General features: G+C 48.0%; 1 protein-coding gene across 1 annotated transcript in view; it reads right to left on the reverse strand.

Moving 5' to 3' along the window:
• LOC147727101 (RING finger protein B-like) overlaps positions 1 to 22,683 on the reverse strand; it is a 677,508-nt gene that overhangs the window by 558,875 nt on the left and 95,950 nt on the right. Inside the window, exon 7 of the mRNA XM_086963055.1 lies at positions 13,017 to 13,105. Coding sequence (XP_086819181.1) covers positions 13,017 to 13,105 — 89 coding nt within the window. The remainder of the gene's footprint in view (positions 1 to 13,016; positions 13,106 to 22,683) is intronic.

Consider the following 22,683-nt stretch of genomic DNA (forward strand, 5'->3'; position numbering starts at 1 on the left):
CGCGTCCCTGACGCCACCATCGCGCCCGGAGGCGCCTGTTAAGCGAGGAGCGCCGAGCGCTCGGAGGGGGGCCGAAATCCAGAACACTTACCTGCCGTGAGGGAAATGGCTGTCATTCTGGCAGGGAGAAGCGCCGTGAGGGGAACGGCTGAATAGCACAGCGTCACTGCCACTGCCACCGGGGACACAGAACCACAATCCCCAGGTGCCCCGGCGGCCGAGTCGCGTCCCTGACGCCACCATCGCGCCCGGAGGCGCCTGTTAAGCGAGAAACGCCTCTCGCCACGCGAGGCGCGCGCGGGAGCGCCCGGGGCTAAGCCCGGGCAAAGGGCGGGCCCTCTGTGGCCCTCAGAGGCACTAGGAGGACGGGACGGGCCACCACTCTTGGCTCCAGCTTTGGAGAAGGTACAGTCAAGCTCCTTTTCTTCCATCCCTATTGCCTTGAACTGCTTATAGCTGTCACCAGGATAACTGGATTCAGTCACCCAACTTCAATGTCCATCTGGGAAGAGCTGAATGCCTTCTGTGGCACACACTATATCCCGGATGCTCTATCCCCCCCCATAGTGTCTCGAGACACTGCTCAAGCTATCTGCTCCCCCCAGGCTTCCCCCGTTACAACCCTCCCTCCATCTAATAAATGCAGCCCCTCTGTACCAGGACCCAGTACAGCCTCATCACCAGTGGATAAGGCTGAGTCTCGATCCCCCCTACAATCGACTCTTCTGGCACAAATCGAGCGACTGCTTGAGACTGCTCTCTCTCCACTGGTTGCTAAAATAAACGATTTGGGAGATAGACTGTGCAGGATTGAAAAAACGGTAGCACAGTCATACCCACCGACTAGTAACACTGTAACTCCCATACGCTCTTCCCCCACTAATACCCACAAAAGGCCTACGGACAATGCACCCAGGATATTGCAAACATGTGACTCCCCTGTTACACCAACTATCCAAAGTGATCACAATATCACCCGTATTCACGATCATGCCCCACAAAGAGCTCCTGTGATCGCACTAGATAGAAGACATTGCATCGATTTACCCCCCGTAGCAGCCCCATATGTCACCATTCTCTCTGGGGTCCCTGCTCTCAGACCAGGAAAACATGAACTGCATCGGGACCTACTGAACAAAGCCATTTTTTGGCTCCATAACAATAGACCATTGGCTTGGTCATCTGCCCAAAAATGTCCCGGGGGACTTGATTCTGGTTAGGTTTAAGGACAGGAACACTGCCCCCTACTTGCGATCTACCCAGCCAAAACTTGGAGATGGCTCCATCCGTATTAGGGACCTCCATGACTTTTACCCTGGTCCTCGAGCACCAAATTACAATAACAGCGGGTGAAAAAGGGGGATTCTGTGTATTTTGGGGTTTTTATTTAGAACTGCTTACATGCTAAACTATTTTTAGTTGGGTCTTAACTCATTTTTCTTTTAACTAGGCAATGTTATGTTGAGTTATTTTTTACTTGTATGTATTTTATTGTGTTGCTTTTATGGCCAAACGCCGAATAAAGCTTATTTGATGATGATGATGATGATTCACTCCATTCCCATCTCTATCTGAGGATGCAGAGATGTTTCAGAACGAAGAGGGCACAGGGAAGATGTCAGCTGGGGACTCCAGTGAGACTATTACTGGCTAATATGAACCACAGTAGATCCCTTATGGTCTTATTCTGTCTCCTGTTAGCTTCTCACCAAGGCTAAGGCCCTGCCAGAAGAAACATACCTAAACCCAACTACTTAGATCCATCTGTTTTACTGCTTCTCATGATCCACGTAATATCAACACTACCTAGAGCATTCTCTCATCAAGCACATTCAGCCATACCACTGCAGGCCCATATCAGTAGAATGGAGGCCCTGTGACTCAAATCACACTCAGTACATATACGCTGTGAACACATCTCCTATCACTCAAAGAGGTAGAGGTGCCTCTAACTCCATATTGGTGCACCTACACTGGCAACCACTGGGCGGCTTGCTCAAACACAAAACTCCTGTCAACAAGCAAAAACATGAGCCATGGCATCCAGAAATTGTCTGGAACAGGCTCTTACACCAATTGTGCATGTTTGGATGGCTGTTGTAACTGTGTTTCAAATAAATTATTTTTTCTTCTCTATTTTGCAGGAAATGCAGATTTTCCTAAATATCAGATATATGTATATACTGAGTTAAAAATTGTCCCACTAACCATTAGTCCTCAAACTAAGGGGATTAAGGGCCATTGATTCCGGATTTTACTCCATACAAAGTTTCCTGTTGAATTAAAAATACTGTATTACCGCTAGCCATGCCTACACAGACATTTAATCAGCTTTAGAGCTAGTGTCATTTGCAGGTCGATAATGGCCCTAAAATAGAGAATTACCATAATAATCTGGTGTATAATTACTGCAGTAATCCAAACTTCTAATGGCATTTTCAGAGGACAACTAAGAATACTACATTATGCCTAAACACTGAAATGATGATCTTGGCACTGGTGATATTTGGAGTGGGAATAACAATACAGTATTATTAAGCACGTTGTAATGGAGCTCTTCATTCATATTGTTTTTTTTAAAATGTTATATTTGAGGGTAGAAGGTGTATATTCAATCGACATACATGTCAACATTACCACCATAGTGCAGTCATGTGCAAATACAAGAAGGGCATAATTGGAGCCATGACCCCATCAATTAGATCACCTGGGCAACAACCTTTATACATCATCTTCCATATTCATCTTTGAATATATCAACTAATCAATATACTGTAGCAGGATGAAAAATAAACATCCCTGTAACAAACTCAAATACATCTTGGTCACACTCAGGGCCAGATGTAGGTAGCTAAATACCGGTCGGTAACGGCCGAAAATTGGTGAATTTCCCATTACCGACCGGTATTTAGCCCTTTCTAATGTAGGAGGCTGGAAATAAGGATTCGCTAATTTACTGATGCCTTATTTTAAGGAATCGGTAAAATATCGATTCCTTATTTTAAGGAATCGGTAAATTACAGATTCCTTAAAACCTATGTAGGTAGCACTTAAGTGAGTGCATTTTTGCTTTAAGGATTCGGTATTTACCAACAACTACAAGTTGGTGGTAAATATCGAATACCTTTAAAAAAAGCAAAAATTTGCTTATTTCAAGGTGCCATGTGGCAGACATACATGCCCATAGGGCATGTATGTGCGCCACATGTGCACACATGCACGATTCAGGGGTGCAACAGGGTGTCAATGTGACACCATGCCACCCTTGAATATGATCCCGCTATTACCGATTCAGTAATACAGAATCGGTAATAGTGAATGGCTTCCCATTCATTCCTATGGGCCTCCTCCAGGCCCATAGGAATGAATGGGAAGGTATTCCTTATTACCGAATCGGTATTACAGAATCGGTAATAAGGAATATTACAGAATCTGTAAATTTTACAGATTTTTTACCTACATCATATTTACCGATTCCTAAATACCGAATCGGTAAAATTCGGTATTTAGGAATCGGTAAACTGAGATTATCTACAACGGGCCCTACATTTTGTAAGCCAGAATAATTTCTCCTGACATGTTCCATCCTAATAGTTATTCCAATGTCTAGGCGCTGTATACCTATTAATCAGTGACTTCCAATTATATGTGGTGTGTTGAGTTTCTCCCAGGGTAAAAACCTATAATGCTTAGTCCTTATGTGTGTGGCATCAGCTCAAGGGGCCTCCACCTCTATCAAGTATCCCATATCGAGAATCATACTTTCTTGGCTCTACATCCCTGAGGATCTGACAATACTATAAATTCTGTTTTTGACTACTTCCATATGTCCATCCACCAGTATTAAATCAGAGGCACTATCACTGTCTTCCAAGACAAAGTGATGCATCTCTTTGTTAAGTTAAACACCAAGTCAATGAAGGAACATACATGTTTGGATGACTTTGTATGGGTCATCAAACTTGAAAGACAAGCTGCAGGGGGTTTCGGTATTAACCTCCCCGTTATCTCCATCATACTCTTAATCACTCCGTCCCAGTTTCTTTTTTTAAAAGGACGTTTGTCACCTCTAAGCAGGTGGGTCTTCGATGCCACCAGCTTTGTGAGCACGGTGATCTCACAGACAGCCCACCAGTAACCAGATTGGTTTCCCCATACCAATCTGCTTCTACTCAGCACGTAGGGAGTGCAAAACAAAAGTGAGTAAAAACAGTACTAAAACAGCAATCAGTTTTAAAAGACAATATCCCCCAGCCCTATATGCAAAATGTGTTATCTGGGTAATGCAGTTTCTTTCTTTCAAAAGAAGTTTGTCACCTCTAAGCCTGCGTGTCCTTGATGCTGCCAGCTTTTGAGGGTTCGGCGCTTCACAGACTCCGCCCACCAGTAACCCAATTGGTTTCCCTAACCCAATCTGCTTCAACTCAGCATGTAGGGGGAGGACGATACAAAGTGATTAAAAACCGTACTAAAACAGCAATCAGTTTTAAAAAAACAATTCCCCCCCTAGTTCTATGTGAAAAATTAGCTATCTGTGCAATGTGGTTTCTTTTTTCTTTTTTAAAATACAATTATGAGCTATAATAAACCAAAAGTGATTTCCTTAAAAAAATTGTAACTCCCAATGCCCATAGGGCACATTCGCAGACAGAAACCTGCAAAGTATACAAGAAAACCCCTCCTGCAAAACACATTACATTTGCAAAACTACACATACATTACACATAATCTTCAAAAAATAAGTCCCCTAATACAATATAACATAACATAACATAACAATACATTACTAAAACAGTATACGAAAACCCAAAACTACATAGTAGTCAAAAATCTGACTACTGTTAGACTTGACAGCCTTAGGGGGGGTGGCCTTTCCCCAACATTTTGTCTGCCTCCTTCTATTTTACTGTACTCTTTCTGCTGGTTTTAGGACTCTGAGCACTTTACTACTGCTAAACAGTGCTAACGTACTGGTGCTGCCTCTCTTAAACATGTTATGATTGACTTGCACCACTTTGAAATACTACTTAATTTACCTGTAAGTAAGTCCCTTGTACAGTGGTATACCATATACCCAGGTCCTGTAAATGTAATGCTGCTTGTGAGCCTGCTGCACTGATTGTGCCACCCTCACAAGTGGGATTTCAAACCTGTCTCAGGCTGGCCATTGCAGGGCCTGGGTGTGCAGTTTTCGGCCACAACAACTCTGCATTTAAAATTACTTGTTAAGCCTTAAACTCCCCTTTTATTACATATAAGTCACCCCTCAGGAAGGCCCTTGTCAAACTAAAGGGCAGAGTACTATGTAAGTAAACAATATGTTTTACATGTCCTGGAAGTGACAAACAGTCTACTTCATTTTAAACTGCTGGGAGGCCTACTCCTTCATGGGCTAACATGGGAATTCCTTAATACACTTTCAAGCGGTAATTCCTGATGAGAGAGGAGTATCTTTTTATACTGTTTCATATGTTTGGAATGCTCTTGATAAATCCTCTTTACTGGTGAAGTTGGATTTGGCATTACTGTTTTACAAATGCCACTTTTAGAAAGTGGACATGTATCTGCTCTTAGCTCTTCTATGCCTTACAGCCTTTCTCTAATAAATGTCTAGGTTGGGTGACAGCTACACTTTTTGCATTCCATCTAGACATCCATTCATCTGCATTCTGATCACTCATCTGCATTCATCTGCATTCGGATGAGTCTACCTGGGCAGGGAGAAAAGGAAGGGGCTGACACTTACACTTCACTAGGTAGTGTACTGTCCACACACAAAGCACTGATTTACACCACAGACTTAGCCTGGGTGACAGGTGTGGGCTGAAAGGGATTGCGTGCACTTCGGAGCCAAGTCTTCGATGTCACCTCCACTTCAAAGGCACTTTTGAGAATGAGTACTGGGTCCTTGACCCACACAAATCAGACACTTTTGGATCTTGAACTGAGCCTCTGTCAGAAGGACTGCACTGCTGCTCAAAAGACTCAACTGTACTGCTTTTCTGCTTGTTGCTCTGCTGGTCCCTGACTCTGCTGAAGGAGAGCTAGACATTGCCTTCACTCCAACTGATCTCCATGGCCTTGCTTGGTTGCTTCCTGTTTTCTTAGGTCTCAGGGACACAAAAGACTTCCTGCAATCCAGCTAATATGGCTGGACTCTGCCTCCTGTGAGACCTGCCCTTGCCTAAAGTGACCCTCCAAGTTTTGGGCCTCAGAAGTTGGTTCTGCAGCTGTTTTGCTACAAAATCAACGCATTGTTATCACTGCTTCGATCGGAATGGACGCAGGGCTGATACAGAGACAGCCCTGCACAGCTCTACGTATATGCAGGATCTAAATGGGAGGTTTGATGACAATGCTGCAAATCCGAGGTCTGGACCACGCGGTTCGACTTCGACGTTTCGGCCCAACTGTGAGGTCAACAACAATGCAGTGCCAATCCGAGGTGCTGACATCAAGGCTAAAACCTATGCTGTAGATTGTCTGTTAGGCAATGAGCTGCAGCATACTGCCTGGAGGGAGGTAGAGCTCAGGTCTCACTTGGAGATGATGGGATTGCCTGAGTAGGTGTGCACAACCACACAAGCCATGGCTAGCTGGAAAGGGAGTCAAGGGAGTCTGGAACAATGGTCCAGACAGGTGCCAAGGAGAGTGGTAAGGGGCATCGGAAACTGGGCCCTAAAATTCTCACGTTATATGTTATTGGGGTCCCTGAGGAAGAGGCCCACGAACCTAACGTGGAAGACATTGCCGCCCTAGGTGAACTTCCTCAGCTTGCCAGCTGGCAGGTTGAGGGTGGGCCTACCAGGGAGGTATTCTGCCGCAAACGCAGAAAGAGTGTCCCACTTTTGAGGGTCTGAGGTGCCAAGCCTCAGACCATACAGCAGGTGAAGTCATTGGGGATCACCTGAACTACTTGGAGAACAATCTCTTTTATAGCAAGCCTAAGGTTCCTGGTGCTGGGAAAGCCCGTGTGCAGGTGGTCCCTCAGAGTTACCAGTCCTTCCTACTGGATTTGGCTCATGGCATCCCCCTGGCAGGACATTTGGGGCAAGACAAGACCTTCTCCAGGCATGTCTCCCACTTCTATTGACCCCAAATGAAGACAGCCTCAGACACATTCTGCAGGAACTGTCCCATCTATCAGCCCATTGGTAAATCAGGGAAAAAGCACAACGCTCCCCTGATCCCACTTCCCATCATCGGCACCCCCTTCAAAAGGTTGCCATCAATGTAATTGGACATTTGGACCCCTAGACACCCCTAGACAACAGGTTTGTCCTGGTCTTGGTGGACCATACCACCCGCTACCCACAGGTCATCCCTCTGAGAACAGTGACTGCGCCCTTGGTGGCAAGAGCTCTGATGGGGATCTTTACCTGAGTTATGTTCCCCAAGAAGGTAGTGTCAGACAGCGGCACTAACTTCATGTCAGCATACATGAATTCCAAGTGGGAAGAGTGGAAACCTACAAGTTTCCCACACCCTATCACCCCAAAAACAATGGTCTGGTTGAAAGATTCAACAACACCTTGAAGAGCATTATTATGGGCCTTCCTGAGCACATGAGGCGTACGTGGGGCATCCTCTTTCCATTGCCATCATCTACAGGAACACCATCAGCGTCACAACCAACGCCGAAGACACAATCTCAGCCGCCGAACACCTACACTTCCAGATCCACACCAACCCCGACACCGCACTCAGAAGGACCCTCATCTACAGCCCCCCGGGCCTGCGCACAAAATTCAGCGAAACCATCGCCGACATCATCAGCCCGCATGCCCTAGCTTCACCCGAATACATCCTCCTAGGGGATCTGAAATTCCACCTGGAGAACAACAACGAAAGCAACACCACCACCCTGCTCGACAACCTCGCCAACCTCGGACTCAAGCAACTGGTTAACACCCCCACCCACTACGCCGGCCACATGCTCGAGCCCATCTTCTCCGCTAGCAACCACGTCTCCTTCAGCCACTCCACAGGACTACACTGGACAGACCACAGCTGCATCCATTTCACCTTCAAGAAGACTACATCCCACCACCACATGCAACAGATCCCCTGCAGATGCAGGAGCAAAGTCATCACAGACCAGATAACTACATCGCTGAGCCAGAACCTACCAGTCGACACCCCTGACACCAACAACACAGCCCAGAATCTCGCACAGTGGATCACCAACTGCGCTGATGACCTCTCTCCTCTAAAGAACCCCCCCGGCAAGACCAGCAACAGGAAAACCACATGGTTCACCGAAGCCCTCAAAGACTCAAAGAAATCCTGCCGAACCCTCGAAAAAACCTGGCGCCACTAATGGATGCCAGAAAACATGACAGCCCTTAAGAACGCCACTTGTGAATACCACCAGCTGATCCGCACCACCAAAAGGACATCGTTCAAAGAGCGGCTGGACAACAACACCCACAACATCAAGGAACTCTTCAACATCGTAAAAGAGCTTTCCAACCCCAGCGCCAGCAACAACGACATCGCACCATCGCAAGACCTCTGCAACTCCCTCGCCACATTCTTCTCCCGCAAGATCGCAGACATACACGACAGCTTCAGCACCCAGACTCCGCCCCCAGCCACCGAACCAACGATCACACCCACCACCACCACCCACGTCATGAACACAATCCACTCTGGCTCTCCCTCTGACCCATGCCCTCACCACATCTTCAACAAAGCTGACGTATTATCGTACCCCACCTCCGGAACATCATAGACAACTCCTTCGCGTCAGCCACCTTCTCAGAAAGCTAGAAGAACGCAGAAATCAACGCCCTTCTGAAGAAACCCACAGCCGACCCAAAAGATCTCAAGAACTTTTGCCCCATCTCTCTCCTTCCCTTCCCGGCAAAAGTCATTGAGAAGGCGGTCAACAAACAACTGACTGCATTTCTCGAAGCAAACAACTCGCTCGACCCATCCGAGTCCGGATTTCGAGCCAACCACAGCACCAAGACCGCCCTCATCGCAGCCACCGACGACATCAGGACCCTGATGGACAACGGGGAAACAACCACTCTTATCCTCCTAGATCTCTCGGCCGCCTTCGATACCATATGCCACCACACCCTAACAAGCCCCCTCTACAACACTGGGATCCAAGGAAAAGCCCTGGACTGGATCACCTCGTTCTTCTCCGACAGAACCCAGAGAGTCCGCCTTCCTCCCTTCCGCTCCGCGGCCACCAAGATCATCTGCGGCGTACCCCAAGGCTCCTCGCTCAGCCCAACCCTCTTCAATATCTACATGAGCCTCCTCGCCGCCATCTCACGCAAACACAACCTCAACATCATCTTCTACGCCGACGACACCCAGCTGATACTCTCCCTCACCAAAGACCCAGACACCGCCAAATCCAACCTCCAGGAAGTAATGAAAGACGTCACGGAATGGATGAAGCTCAGCCATCTGAAACTGAACTCAGAGAAGACGGAGGTCCTCCACCTCAGACAATCCCCATCTGCCTGGGATGACTCCTCGTGGCCCACTGCGCTGGGTACCGCACCAACACCCATGGCCTGCGCACACAACCTGGGATTCATCCTGGACTCCTCCCTCACGATGACCAAACAAGTCAACGCCATCTCATCTTCATGCTTCAACACCCTGCGCATGCTCCGAAAGATCTTCCGATGGATCCCCACCGAAACCAGAAAGATGATCACCCAGGCCCTCGTCACCAGCCGACTGGACTACGGGAACGCCCTATATGCAGGAACCACAGCCAAACTTCAGAAACGACTTCAGCGCATATAGAACGCCTCCGCACGACTCATCCTCGACATCCCTCACCACAGCCACATAACTGCCCACCTGAGAAACCTGCACTGGCTCCCTGTCAGCAAGAGGATCACGTTCAGGCTCCTCACCCACGCACACAAAGTGCTACACGACATGGGCCCTGAATACCTCAACAACTGCCTTTCATGCTACACTCCCACCCGCCAGCTCTGCTCCACCAGCCTCGCCCTCGCCATCGTGCCACGGATCCGCAGAACCACAACAGGAGGAAGATCGTTCTCCTACCTGGCCGCCAAGACATGGAACTCCCTCCCTGCACACCTACGACTGACCCAGGACCATCTCACCTTCAGGAAGCACCTCAAGACCTGGCTATTCGAGCAGTAACAGCACCCCCCTCCCTTCAGCACCTTGTGACCCTCACGGGTGAGTAGCGCACTCTACAAATGTACAGATTGATTGATTGGTTGATTCTATGTACCTACTGTGTGATGCCACAGAAAGGAGTACGGTTCAGATCCTTTGACCTCACTGTTAGGGGACCTCTAAGCCTTGTTAAGGAGGGGTGGGAGCAAGCTCCCAGGAAGCCCCCCAGAAGGTGGTCAGCTACATGCTGGCCCTCCGGAACCACATGTATCTCTTCTGGAAGAAGGCTAAAAGAATTCTTGATGCCAGCAAAGAGGTGATGACACTCTGGTATAACCAGAAGGTCACACTAGTAGAGTTTTAGCCTGCCCAAAAGGTATGGGCCATGGAACCAATAGAGGCTAGAACTCTCCAGGACTGCTGGACTAGTAAATATGATAGCAAGGAGCGGAAGGCTGAGGCTACATAGCTGTTGGACCTCCAGACCCCCTAAGGATGCTCCATGTGGACAGGTTAAAGCCTCAATTCGAGAGGTCCGAAGAGAGCATTCTCCCAGTGACAAATGATGAAGTGGAAGAGGAGAATAAACCTCTCTCTGATCTCCTCTCTGTACAGGATTCTGATGAGCCAGTGCAGGGTGTCACTCTCTCTGCCAACCAACTCCAGAGTAGCGAGGTGACTGTTTCCATTTGCTGTGACAGTTTTCCACACTATTCTCACTCACCCTTGGACTTACACATCTGTGCGCCCATGATGTTGACACAGGAGACAGTGTCCCTGTAAAGAACACATTTTATAGATTGACAGACAGGGTGAGAGCCAGCACAAAAGAGGAAGTCTCCAAGATGTTAGCATTAGGTGTTATTTAGCCCTCTAACAGTCCCTGGTCCAGCCCTTTGGTATTGGTACCAATGGTGGCCCTGCCTGGCGCCAAACCAGAACTCTGGTTCTGCGTGGGCTACCAAGATCTCAATTCCATCACCAGGACCAACACATACCCCATCCCCAGAGCTGATGAGCTCATTGATTGGCTGAGCACTGCCAATTCCTCAGTACCTTTGATTTGACGTCAGGGTACTGGCAGATCACCTTAACTAAGGGGGCCAAAGAAAGGCCACCATCTCATTGATCCACAACCTGATGCCAGGGCTGTCTGCTTTGTTTCCACTCCATCTTGCTAGGCCGCTGATAATAACGAATGATGCAAACATCTTTCCACCTTACCTTTTCCTACCAGTGCTTTTGAAGCCTCTGTGAGTCCAGTGCTACTCACGTATGTACTTTCAAAAAAGTCACATTGCAACTGAGCCTCTTGTGACACTCAACATCTCTTTAAACTCCTTATCTTCTTTTGAAAAATTGTGGCTCCTTAGATACAACTCCATAATTCAAGGTCCTAAAATGCTAAATTCGTTGAGTCATTGTTTCCTCCATGACTGTCATAAAGGCTTGCTCTTTAGTTCCAGAAGGTGACGCTCTGCTGCTTGGCAGCTATGGTTCTAGTTAATTTTCTGCATGCTTTGGAGTGGATTGGTGTCCATAAAAATAATTTCCTAACTGCAGTTCAAACCATGAATCTGAAGTAGGTCTCTATTTCTGCTACTGTTTCCATTGCTGCACTACTTCTAAGCTCTTACATTCCACTTTTAAGGGAGTGTCAGAGAGCTCCAACAGTGTAGTCACAGACTGAAGGACTGGGCAGCATTAACACATCAATGCCCCCGATTGGATCTTTAAGAGACACCGCTCCAACATCCCCATTTATGGCGTTGGCTGCCAAACTAGAGACAGCCACTGTTCCTATGATCGCAGTCACACCACAGATTTCTTGTGCAGTTAGCCTTAACAACTTGGCCATATGGACATTACGGCAGAGCCCCATCACACCTTTATACTGTCACTCCGAGCATAGTTACAGGATTAAAAAAAAACAATCAAACTGTGCATGTTTGATAGGCAGAGCAATTCATCATGCATGCAGTTAACATGTTGTTGAAGCTGAAAAGGGAACCTGGCTTGTCCGTGAGGTGAGGCTGGAGGAAGACACTCCACCAAGAGAGCCACTTGGTTATGCTACAAAGCCAGAAAAACCATTCTGCATAGCCCTTTTCGACACTGTAGGTCCATGTCATTAAAATAAATTAATTCAAAATTTTAAGGTAAACACCATTTATTACATCTGGAGTGAACCAAGGCCTTTAGATTTTACTAACATTAAATAAAATATTTGTATGTATACGGTCGTTTTTGTAGCTAAGACTCTTAATCCATTTTTCTGTTGTTGTGCAATTCCCATTTTTCTTCTGCCCAGTACGGCACATAGCATGAAGCAAAGAGTCAGCTCACTTCAGCCATTTGGTAAACTCACTGCCAGTGATGGGGTTCTGCCCTTTCATAAGGAGCACAACGTAGACCTATTCAGTTCCACGGACACCTATAGGAATGCAAGCTTATTGAGATAAAAACATTTTGCTTTTAGCCAATGTTTTTTTAGACTGCTGATAGCCAAGCCCCTCTTCCAATGATAACATTTTACAAAAACCATGACAAAAAAAGCATTCACACATCTCAAAAGGGCCTGCAACCGGACCCATATCGAAAATGCTTTGCCATTGGTTGTTTTTTTTTGGGGGGGGGGGGGTTATTAATACCTCCAACTTTCACCTTTATTGATCAAATGCACTGTGAATAGTCACGTAATGTTAATTAAAGCAAGACACTATGCAGATGTGACTTTCTTCATGTGTGTTTTGAAAACAAAAATAGCACCCTTCAAAACTACTGACGTTGTTGCCAGGAACAATATCAAGATTCCTTTTCCACATAGTCTGGAAGTGATGGCTTTTGCATTATCTGCTAAGAAATAGCTTGGCATTCTGGCCTCCACTTACCTAAATCAAAGCAGTACATCCCTGGTAAACATTCCTCAGCTTCAGGACTTCCACTTCCTCCAAATAGAAACATTTTTCTTTTCACAACACTGAAATGAATAAGAATATTTGATGGTGTCATATATTCTTAAGTCATAGTTTCCATGAAACATTTAAACCGTGAGCATTTTGTTTTAATGTAATTTAATGTAAGAGGGACATAGTGAAATCTGAGCTGCAGAACATATGAGCTGAGCTGTAACCTTCCACTATGTGTCTTCTGACATGTGAAAGAGCACTATGTCTCTTTGGTATGAGAATTATTGCAATCTTTATGAACATACACAATTATATGACTTTGTCATTTCCCCCTCATAGGTTCTCCTCGTCAAAGTCATTACAGTATGATGAGGCAGTACTGTCTCCCAAAAGGCACCCTAAAACATGAGTATTTTTGGTATTTTTAGTTTATAAAAGCCCCTCCAACCCACCTCCATGCCTGCTTGTTGTTCCTGTCGGTTAACAGGTAAGAGAACTGTTAGATTTGGGGGTCTCTAGTTGGCACAGGAAGGTACTTGTGACAAATAGGGACCCTTGCCTCTAGTCAGGGTGAGGGGGATACACTCCTAAAATAACCCTTGCTCACCCCCTTGGTAGCAGGGCACGAGAAGACAGGCTTATCTCAGAGGCAGTGTGTGAAGCATTTTGAACACATACAGTAATCCAGTGACAACACTAAAGATGGACACAACACAGGTTGTATATCAAAAATTTGTATTCTTTATATAGATTTATCACAAGACCACAAACAACAAAAATCCCAGTCCTGTACTTAAAATGGTAGAATTAGCTTAGTTCTCTTTAGATCTTAAAATGCGACACTTTGAGTCAATGTACCTTAAGATGCGACACACAGGGCAACAAAAGTGGTGCAGGAAAGGTGATGCGGTAGTCCCTTACACGGAAGGACGGTGATGCATTTATTTATTTATTTATTTAATTTCTTGTATCGCGCTGGACTCGACCCCGTAAGGGGTATCTCCGCGCTTTGTTCGCCGTGGATGAGAGACTTCAGTGCTTCTGCGGGAAAGCTATAGGGGGATTATATTTCTTGGAACAGAAGTGTTTTTAAGGTTTTCCTAAAGGAGAGGTGGTTGGTGATTTGTCTGAGACTGATGGGAAGTTTGTTCCACAGAGTCGGTCCTATAAGTGATAGGGTACGACCCCCTTGTCTGGTCTTCTTAATTAATGGAGTTTCCAGTAGAAGTTGGGTGCTAGATCGTAGAAGACGATCCGGTTTGTATAAATAAAATTTTTGAGCAAGATATTTGGGGCCATCTCCAAAGAGGCATTTGTGCACTGTACAACAAATTTTAAATTTAATACGTTGCCGTATTGGTAGCCAATGGAGCTCCCTCAAGAGGGGTTTAGACGGAGTTCTTGTGGGGGCATTAAGAATTAATCTAGCCGCCGTGTTTTGGACCACCTGCAATCGGTTCAATGCATCCTCATTAGCTGATATTAAAAGGCCGTTGCAGTAATCTAACCGACTTATCACCAAGGCCTGTACAAGGGTCTTTCTGTGGATGTCAGGTAGAAGAGGGAAGACTCGCCTTAACAGACCAATTGTTCGAACACATGCTCCTGTAATAAAATTTGCATGCTCTTTTAGGGTTAGATTCTGGTCAAGCTTCACTCCCAGGTTTTTGACTGACGGTTCTGGGCAGGGTACAGGTCCTAGATCTAAGGGCCACCAGTCGGGAGACCAGAGTATACTGGCTTTCCCAAAAAGCATTACCTCGGTCTTCCTGACATTGCACTGGAGGCAGTTGGAAGCCATCCAGTTGGACACTGCTCTCATACCCTCGGCAAAGTTGTTCTTAACGTCAGAAGTAAGAGAGTGGAAAGGAAAGAGGAGTTGGGTGTCATCGGCGTATGACACCGGTGTGAACCTATACTCTCTCACAATCTCAGCGAGGGGGGCCACGTACACATTAAATAATGTGGGGCTTAGGCATGAGCCCTGTGGCACCCCCTTAGTGAGCACCCTAGAGGTGGAGCGATAGGGGCCCAAGCTGACAGATTGTGAGCGCCCGGCATTTGAGATCTGGTGCAAAGAAACAAAGATGGCACTTTCTTCTAGATGCGACACGCTTCCCGATGATGCGGCGGCGTCTGCTGTGACGTCGATCCTCTTCTCCGGCGATGCGAGATGCTTGACACGATGCAAGCTGCGACAGGCCCTGCGGCACGCTTCCCAGTGATGCGGCAGCATCTGCTGTGACGTCGATGCTCTCCCCTGGTGATGCGAGTTGCTTCCACAATGATACGAGCCGTGACAGGCCCTGTCACACTCTTCCCGGCGATGAGGTGGCGTCTGCTTCAATGTCAATCCTCTTCTCCGGCGATGAGCCGCAACAGGCCCCCTGCGGCACGCTTCTCGGAGATGCGGCAGCGTCTTATGTGACGTCAATCCTCTTCTCCTGCGACACGCTTCCCGGTGATGCGGCGGCGTCTGCTGCGACGTCGATCCTCTTCTCCGGCGATGCGAGGCACTTCGTCTTGTGAAGCTGCAGTTCACCGACATGCTTCTTGATCTTGAGTCGCGCTTCCAGCTCCTTGCGACACGCAAGTCCTCAAAAAGTCCAGCACAACTGCAGGCACTTCAAAAGAACTCTTGGAAAGCTGGTGGGTGAAGTCTGTTGTCCCTGAGACTTCAGCAGGAGGTAAGCTCTGTTCTCAAGCCCTCGGAGATCCTTACACAATGTTAGAAATTGGTTTCTGGTTGGCTGAGGCTTGCGCCAAAGCCAGGCAGAAACCACCACTCTAGTTAGGGCAAGGAAGTTACACTCCAAAGATAACCCCTGCTCACCCCCTTGGCAACGTGACATGAGCAGTAAGGCTGATTCCAGAGGCAATGTGTAAAGCATTTGCGCACGCACCCACCAGCAACAACATCCCAGGCCCCCCACAAAAGGAACTCCACACAATTTTATATCAAAAATAGCCTTTGTATTATCAAAACACATCAGAATCATAATCACAGGATGTACATTGTGCCAACTGGCACAGTCAATATTTACAAGGGATTATGTACACCTGACAGGGCCACATGGACCACTGTCAGGATCATCACAAAGTGAACTTGGTAAAGGGGAACTAAAACATACAAGTAAAAATAGGTCATAGAACGTACAGTCAGTAAACACTGATAATCACTGCACTTGCAACAGTCTGTGCCATGAAATCCATCATACACAGTATCCCCCCATTCTAACTACATTAGACCCTCACCACCTAAGTAAAACCTTACACTAGGGGCGTAAATCACACAGGGAAGTGTAATCTCCCTAACATAAACCTAAACAGGTAAAACAACCTCCTATGCATACATCATGTCTAGAGGCATCAAACACAGGGTGCGCAAAACATACTACACACAGTACATTTCCTAACACCCAAAGCATTAGTACATAATTCACATCAAGGTCCAGGTGGCGCCAATGCGCCAATACCTAAACGTAGCAGCTGCCCACTACTTGCTGGGCAGCTGAGGACAAGAACAGGGCCTAAACGCTGCAGCTGGCACTAAGTGCTGCGCAGTTGTGGAAGGCCAAGGTAGGGGCGAAGGAGTGCGACTCACTCCTGAGTCCAAAGACATGCCCCTAGAAAGAAAAACCTAAACGGTGAAGCTGCCCACTACTTGCTGGGCAGCTGTGAAATCAAACTGCGGCAGGGGGGCTCTCACTAGCCCTCCAGAACAAACTGCTCCAATCATTGGAGCCCTCTGGCTCTGAAATTCTGGCACGGGCTTCTCTGGGGCCTTCCAAATAACATGGTCCCCCATCGGTGGAGCCACGCACAGGCTCTAGGGGAACACGGGCCCCCGGGCCCTCCATGGGGCCCCTGAAACAGAAGATGCCCCATTGTCAAAGCCTGATTAGCGGGACTTGGGAGCGGCCCTCTGTCAAGCGGGGCCGCTCAACGCTACGCGGGAATCACTCGCGTACTGTCCACCCCCCCTGGGAGCAGCTCTACTCACCAGCTGCTCTCTGGAGGCGGCGGGGGACGCTGTCTTCTGGGGGCAGTCTGCCGGGGCTCTTCCTCGCTCACGTGGGCCTCAGCAGACATCTTCAGGTAGCGAGCGGGGCTCTCTCTCACCTCGTGGTAGCCCCGCACGCTCTCGTGCTTGTCTTCACCCGGCCCCCATCTCGGGACCGGGACTAAGTGTGTGGAGCCTTCATGGCTCCGGGCCATCTCTCCTTCCGGGGCTCCCTCCCGCGCATGGGAGCCCCACACCACTCCGCCTGCTGCTTCTCCCGGCAACTCCGTGGGCGCGGGCTTCCTGTGGAAAGTGGAAGTCCCGCCCCACGACAGGCAGGATGCTGCCTGACTTCCGGCCCGGGCCGATAGCGGTGATTTCTTAAGTCAACAGGGGTAGGCTCCCTCGGAATTAGCGATAGCCAGCGGGATGGGCACCCGCTCGGATAGATAATCAACTAAGCGGCCATATGGGGTGGGCACCCATAAATAAATCCATATAAGCAGGGTGGCACCCGCAATCCCGGTATGACGGGGGAATCCCCCGAGGGGGGGTTCCTTCCCGAAGAGCAGACAGCATCACGCTGCTCAGCCCTCGGCTCTCCCTCACTGAGGGACAATCCAGGAAAGAAAGAAAAGCGCTCACAGGGCGCTAGGGCAGCCTTAAGTCCAGAAGGCTAGCAGAAAGGGAGGCACAACAAGGATAAAGGCAGCACAGCGCTCACATGCTGCTGGGCAGGCTGAACAAGCCTTGGCAACATCAAAAGCAATCAACAAGGGTTCCAAAGAAGTCCTCCAGCATCCATGGCATCCAGGGGCTGGGCAGGGCCCAGGAAGGCAAGCCTTCCCCTGGGTCCCAGCAGCAGCACGCCCCTGGTAGATTCAAGTCAGGAAACAAGAACATTTAACAGGAGGTCACAGCCTCTTTTTATACAGACTTTTCCTTTGTCTCCAAAGGTACAGGCAAGGGGCGAACCAGATGCAACTGGTTCTTGAGCACTTTGTTTTGCTCAGCCCCTCTCCCTATTCACGGGACAGGCCAGGGACATCAGACACACCACAGGGGGTGGAGCCAGCATTGTGGAGGGAAGGCCCAGCCCTATTCAGGTCCCAGGTGCATCCTCCCACCCATCAACATGCAGATCTCTCCATTCACCACCGGGGCAGACCCATCTTGACTCCTGGAGCCAGGAGCCAGGCGCACCAGCCAGCTCCAGCCAATCACAAGCCAGACAGTCAATTCACATTCACTGCACAGACAGGCCAACTTCTAGAAGTGGCACTTCCACACTAGACACATTAAATCTGCACACATCATCGCGCAGCATTCAATCTCACGAGTCCGCACATACCAAACTCGACCCTGCACTCCCCACATATCAGGAACTACCATGGACACACATAGCCCCCATGCATTCCTATGGGAGGACAGGCCAATCTCACTCACGCACTCAGAGAGCGCACGCACTTTACACTGGGACACAGTGTCAAAGTACGCCAAGACCAGAAATCACTATAATTGTGTAACATTAAAAGGCAAAAAGTTCAGGGGTGAACCTCCCAGAAGGGCCAAGTCCAACAGGCAACGACTGCAGGCCAATCCCCAAAGCAGCACTTCAGTTTAGGTATAGTCTCTCTGGTTCCACTCCTAAGCAAAGGTTTCTTCTTGTTTGTCCCAAAAGTGATCTAATTATCTGGGGTTTGGAACCCCTCTTTTATACCCGGTTTCTCTTTGTTCTCTGATGGCAGAGAAGCCTTTGCCTAGTTCTGGTCAGTACTGGAGCACTCTGTTTACATGACTCCTTCTATCCTTTCACAGTTCAGGGCAGAGACATCAGACCCACCACGGGAGGTGGAGCCAGCATTGTGGAGGGAAGGCACAGCCCATTCAGGTCCCAGGTGCAACTCCTGCCACCCATCTAGATGCAGATCTCTCTATTCACCACTGGGCTGACTCGTCCTGTCTCCTGGAATCCCCAACCCCTGTCACTCAAACTCCAGGCAAGGAATACACAACCTAGCAGAGGCAGGCTTGGATAGTTAGACATGAAAATACCTACTTTCTAAAAGTGGTATTTTCAAACACAGAATGTTAAAACCAACTTCACTAAAAGATGTATTTTATCATTCGGAGTTCAGCCATACTAAACTCGAATTTCTACCATGTTACCTGAGTCAGTTCGGATTATAAAATGTAATAATCTATCTGCCCATTGTGGCCTATAGGGAATAGGTAGCCTTGCAATTGTGAAAAATGAAAATGGCTGTTATTCACTATTAGGACATGCCACACACATCAAGGCTTGCCCTATCTCATACTTACAAAGCACCCTGCCCTTGGGCCTACCATAGTCTGATAGGAAGATAAGGGAAGATTTAGGGACTGGCAACTGGGTGCACGTGCTCAGTCAACATGGCAGTACCAGACTACACGCAGGCTCTGCAATGGCAAGCCTTAGACACACTTTTATAGGCTGCTTCTGTGGATGGCACAACCAGTTCTGCAAGCCCACCAGCAGCATTTAATTTACAAGCCCTGGGCACACCTGGTGCACTGTACTAGGGTCTGACAGGTAAACCAAACCAGCCAATCATGGAATCACTAATCCATACATTAATTTACAATAGGAAGCACTTGCACTGTGGCACTGGACAGCAGTGGCTCAGTGCCCAAAGCATCTAACACCAGCAGAGGCAACAGCAACAATGGAAGGGAGACCCACCCCAAAGGTTCCAGGTCTAACAAGAACACTCTAGTATTCTGTTCATTCTTAAATTGATTATGTGTCCTTTTTAATGAGTTTAAATATCCTTGTTTCGTTTGAGAGCTGCATTACACTTACCGAGGGTGTTTGTTTTGTGTGCTCTCTGCTCCACGTACATGTTATTGGCTGGGGCGGGGCAGGGAGCATTTCCAGTGGTGAGATGGGGGGCTGGTCAAGTGTTGAGTGGCTCCAGCAGCACTTGGTTCCCCGGGGCTGTGTCTTCTGCCTATGCGGTTGCAATGGGAGGCAGCATCAAGTTTTTGGTGGCTTTCAGATTCTCGTTACATTGTTGCTTCCAATCGAGTGTTACTGTGGAAGTTGGAGCCTGGGCTGGGTAAGGCAAAGCCGGAACCAATAGAGGCCCGTGCCAAACGCCGCCCAGGTACAGGAAGCGTTTCCCCCCTGCTGTCACCCCCGGGGTGCAAGTCCGGGAAAAAATGGCCGACCACGATTGCTCGCTCCGAATGGGACTCGGCCTCCCCCAATCAGGGGAGCAGGCCGAAAGCCACAGAGGGGCTTAAGAAGGGGGCAAGGAGCCCCCTCAAGCATTCATTACCCTCCATGGCAAGAAGGTTCCCGCTAAACATTGTGAGAGTATTGGAGCAAATGGGTTTCTCATAAGCGATGGGAGAGCATAGGGGAGCAAGGGGGGAGCTCTCTCTGGCTGAGGAGACTGTAGGTACCCTTGGGGTGCCTCACGTGAGGGTACCAAATGAGTGAGAGGTAGAACTCAGCTGCAGGCTGGATAGATGAGATGCTCGCATGGGGTCCTTGGGATGCCACACATTAGGGACCTGGAAGATCAGGGAGGGGCCAAGATGGCACTGAAGGCAAGCAGGACGCACTTGCTGTCTGGGCAAGTCCAGACGGACACCCACCAAGTCGGTAGCAAGTTGAAGCCTAACCCTTGCAACAGTAGCTGTGGTATTTGGGGCCTCCTCCAGAAGGTGATCTGTCTGAAGAGCAGATAACAACCAAAAATGGACTAAACATTAATGTTATGTATCACCATGAGAAACAAATGTATAAAATGTGTAAGTGTTTAATAAACTGCGATCTTTTTTGACACCAAGCAAGTTGTCAATGATATGTTCAAAGGTCAAAGGGGCGCAGTTGGGAAAGGACTAAGGGGGGGTCAACTCGCCACCTGGGAGGGGTTGTGCTTTTACCAAGGCTCACTTACTGTTTGGCGTGTCGGCTGCCTGGGTTGCTCCTCTGGGGCCTTGCTGGTGGTTCTGCTCTTGCCCCTGGGTAGACTGCTTCTACATGGAAGCTTTGCAGGTGTTGGAAATTGACGATCTGCTTACTGGATCTTCCTTTTAATGCCGTTCAAGTTGCTTGAATGAACCTCAGGCCACCAAGTGTAATGAGGATGTAGATGTATTTTGTTTGACTCCCATGACGGCCAATAATTGACGCATATTCTCAAGGTGTTGCGATTTGGTTGACATTGTTTGGGTGTTTTGCCTCAGTGTGGCATTCTCCAGGACATCCTGGCTGAAGATTAGAGGGATGTCAATGACCATGATCATTTTTGAGGGACATTTATCTTCTGGTTCACATTGATGATCATTACTTAGGGGCTCCTAAGGTCATCTTCTAGTGGTCTGGTACTGCTCTGGATGGGATTGCTACTTTGGTGGGGCATTTGTTACATAGTTTGCGGCTTCATCGTTCAGTTTCTCTGGTCAATGTTCCAGTCTAGGTCTTAACTTCTGGCCTTTGGGTCTTCTCTTGCCCTTTTTTAGCCCTTTGGTTGAGGCTGCCTTGATGTGTTTCTTTGCTGAGGTGGCTATTGGTTGGCCTTTCTTCAGTTCAGAACTTGGGGGAGTTGGGGGACTTTACTGGTGTCCTCTCCCTGTACTGTTTCTGCCTGATAGAAGGGTTTTGTGGTTGGCTTCGGCTTTTGCTCCTGCAATAACCTTGCATTTCCAACAGGAGGCTTTTCTTTCTATTTTTTTCTGGTGTTGGTGATGTTGTCTTTCAGATTTATTTTCTGCACAGTAAAGGTTTTGATTTCTCCTGCTCTGTTGTCTCTTTTGGAGGTGTTGCTCTAGGTTACTTGGCTGCTACCTCGTCTCCTAATAGGTGGGTGCAGTGGGCAGTTTGTTCATCTTATACTTCCTAGAACCTGGTTACTCCTGCTCCAGCTGAGGGGTGCTCTGCCTACTCTGTTTCTGCCCTTGGACTGAGGCCCCAAAGGTTTCTGACCAGGATTTCTGTGGGGCTACCACCTGGTGGTTGCTTCAAGCATGATGAACATGTTGCACGCTTCCATGATTCATTCGGCTGTTGTTATGAGGCAGCTCTGTCATTAGCTTGAATGTTACAGTTAGGTTTCCTGCTGTCTTTGTGTGAAGATTATTACTTGTTTTGGCTTGTGAAGTCCTCATGCTATATTGACGGGGATGAGGAGGACCTATGACATTACTTACTGGTAATTTTCATTACCCGAAATAAGGTCTTCCTCATTCCAGACATGTCCCCTCTCTCCCTCTGTTGTTATGTCTGGTCCTGTTACTAGCAGGCATGGGGGCAGGTGGGGGGGCCTTTATTCGCTAAAAACAAAAAATAAATACTAGTATGTTAGGGTGCCTGTCGGTAGGCGGGACCGTCTCATCATACTGTAATCATTAGGACTGGGAGAATCTTAATCAAGGTAATGAAGATTACCGGTAACTATGGTCCCATTACTTCTGTCATTTATCAACATTTGTTCCTACTATTCCTTATTAAGTTTGTATTTTTAGACTTTTTAACATTCATGTCTAGAATTTCCAGAGATGTTCTTCTTGCCGATAATTTTGCTAACACTGGGGTCATAGGTCCAATGAACAACCAAACAAAAAAATTCAGTTGTGTTGCCTGCATGGCCTAATAGG

The sequence above is a fragment of the Lissotriton vulgaris genome, chromosome 3_1, assembly GCF_964263255.1.
Source record: "Lissotriton vulgaris chromosome 3_1, aLisVul1.2, whole genome shotgun sequence".
In the NCBI taxonomy this organism is placed as follows: Eukaryota; Metazoa; Chordata; class Amphibia; order Caudata; family Salamandridae; genus Lissotriton; species Lissotriton vulgaris.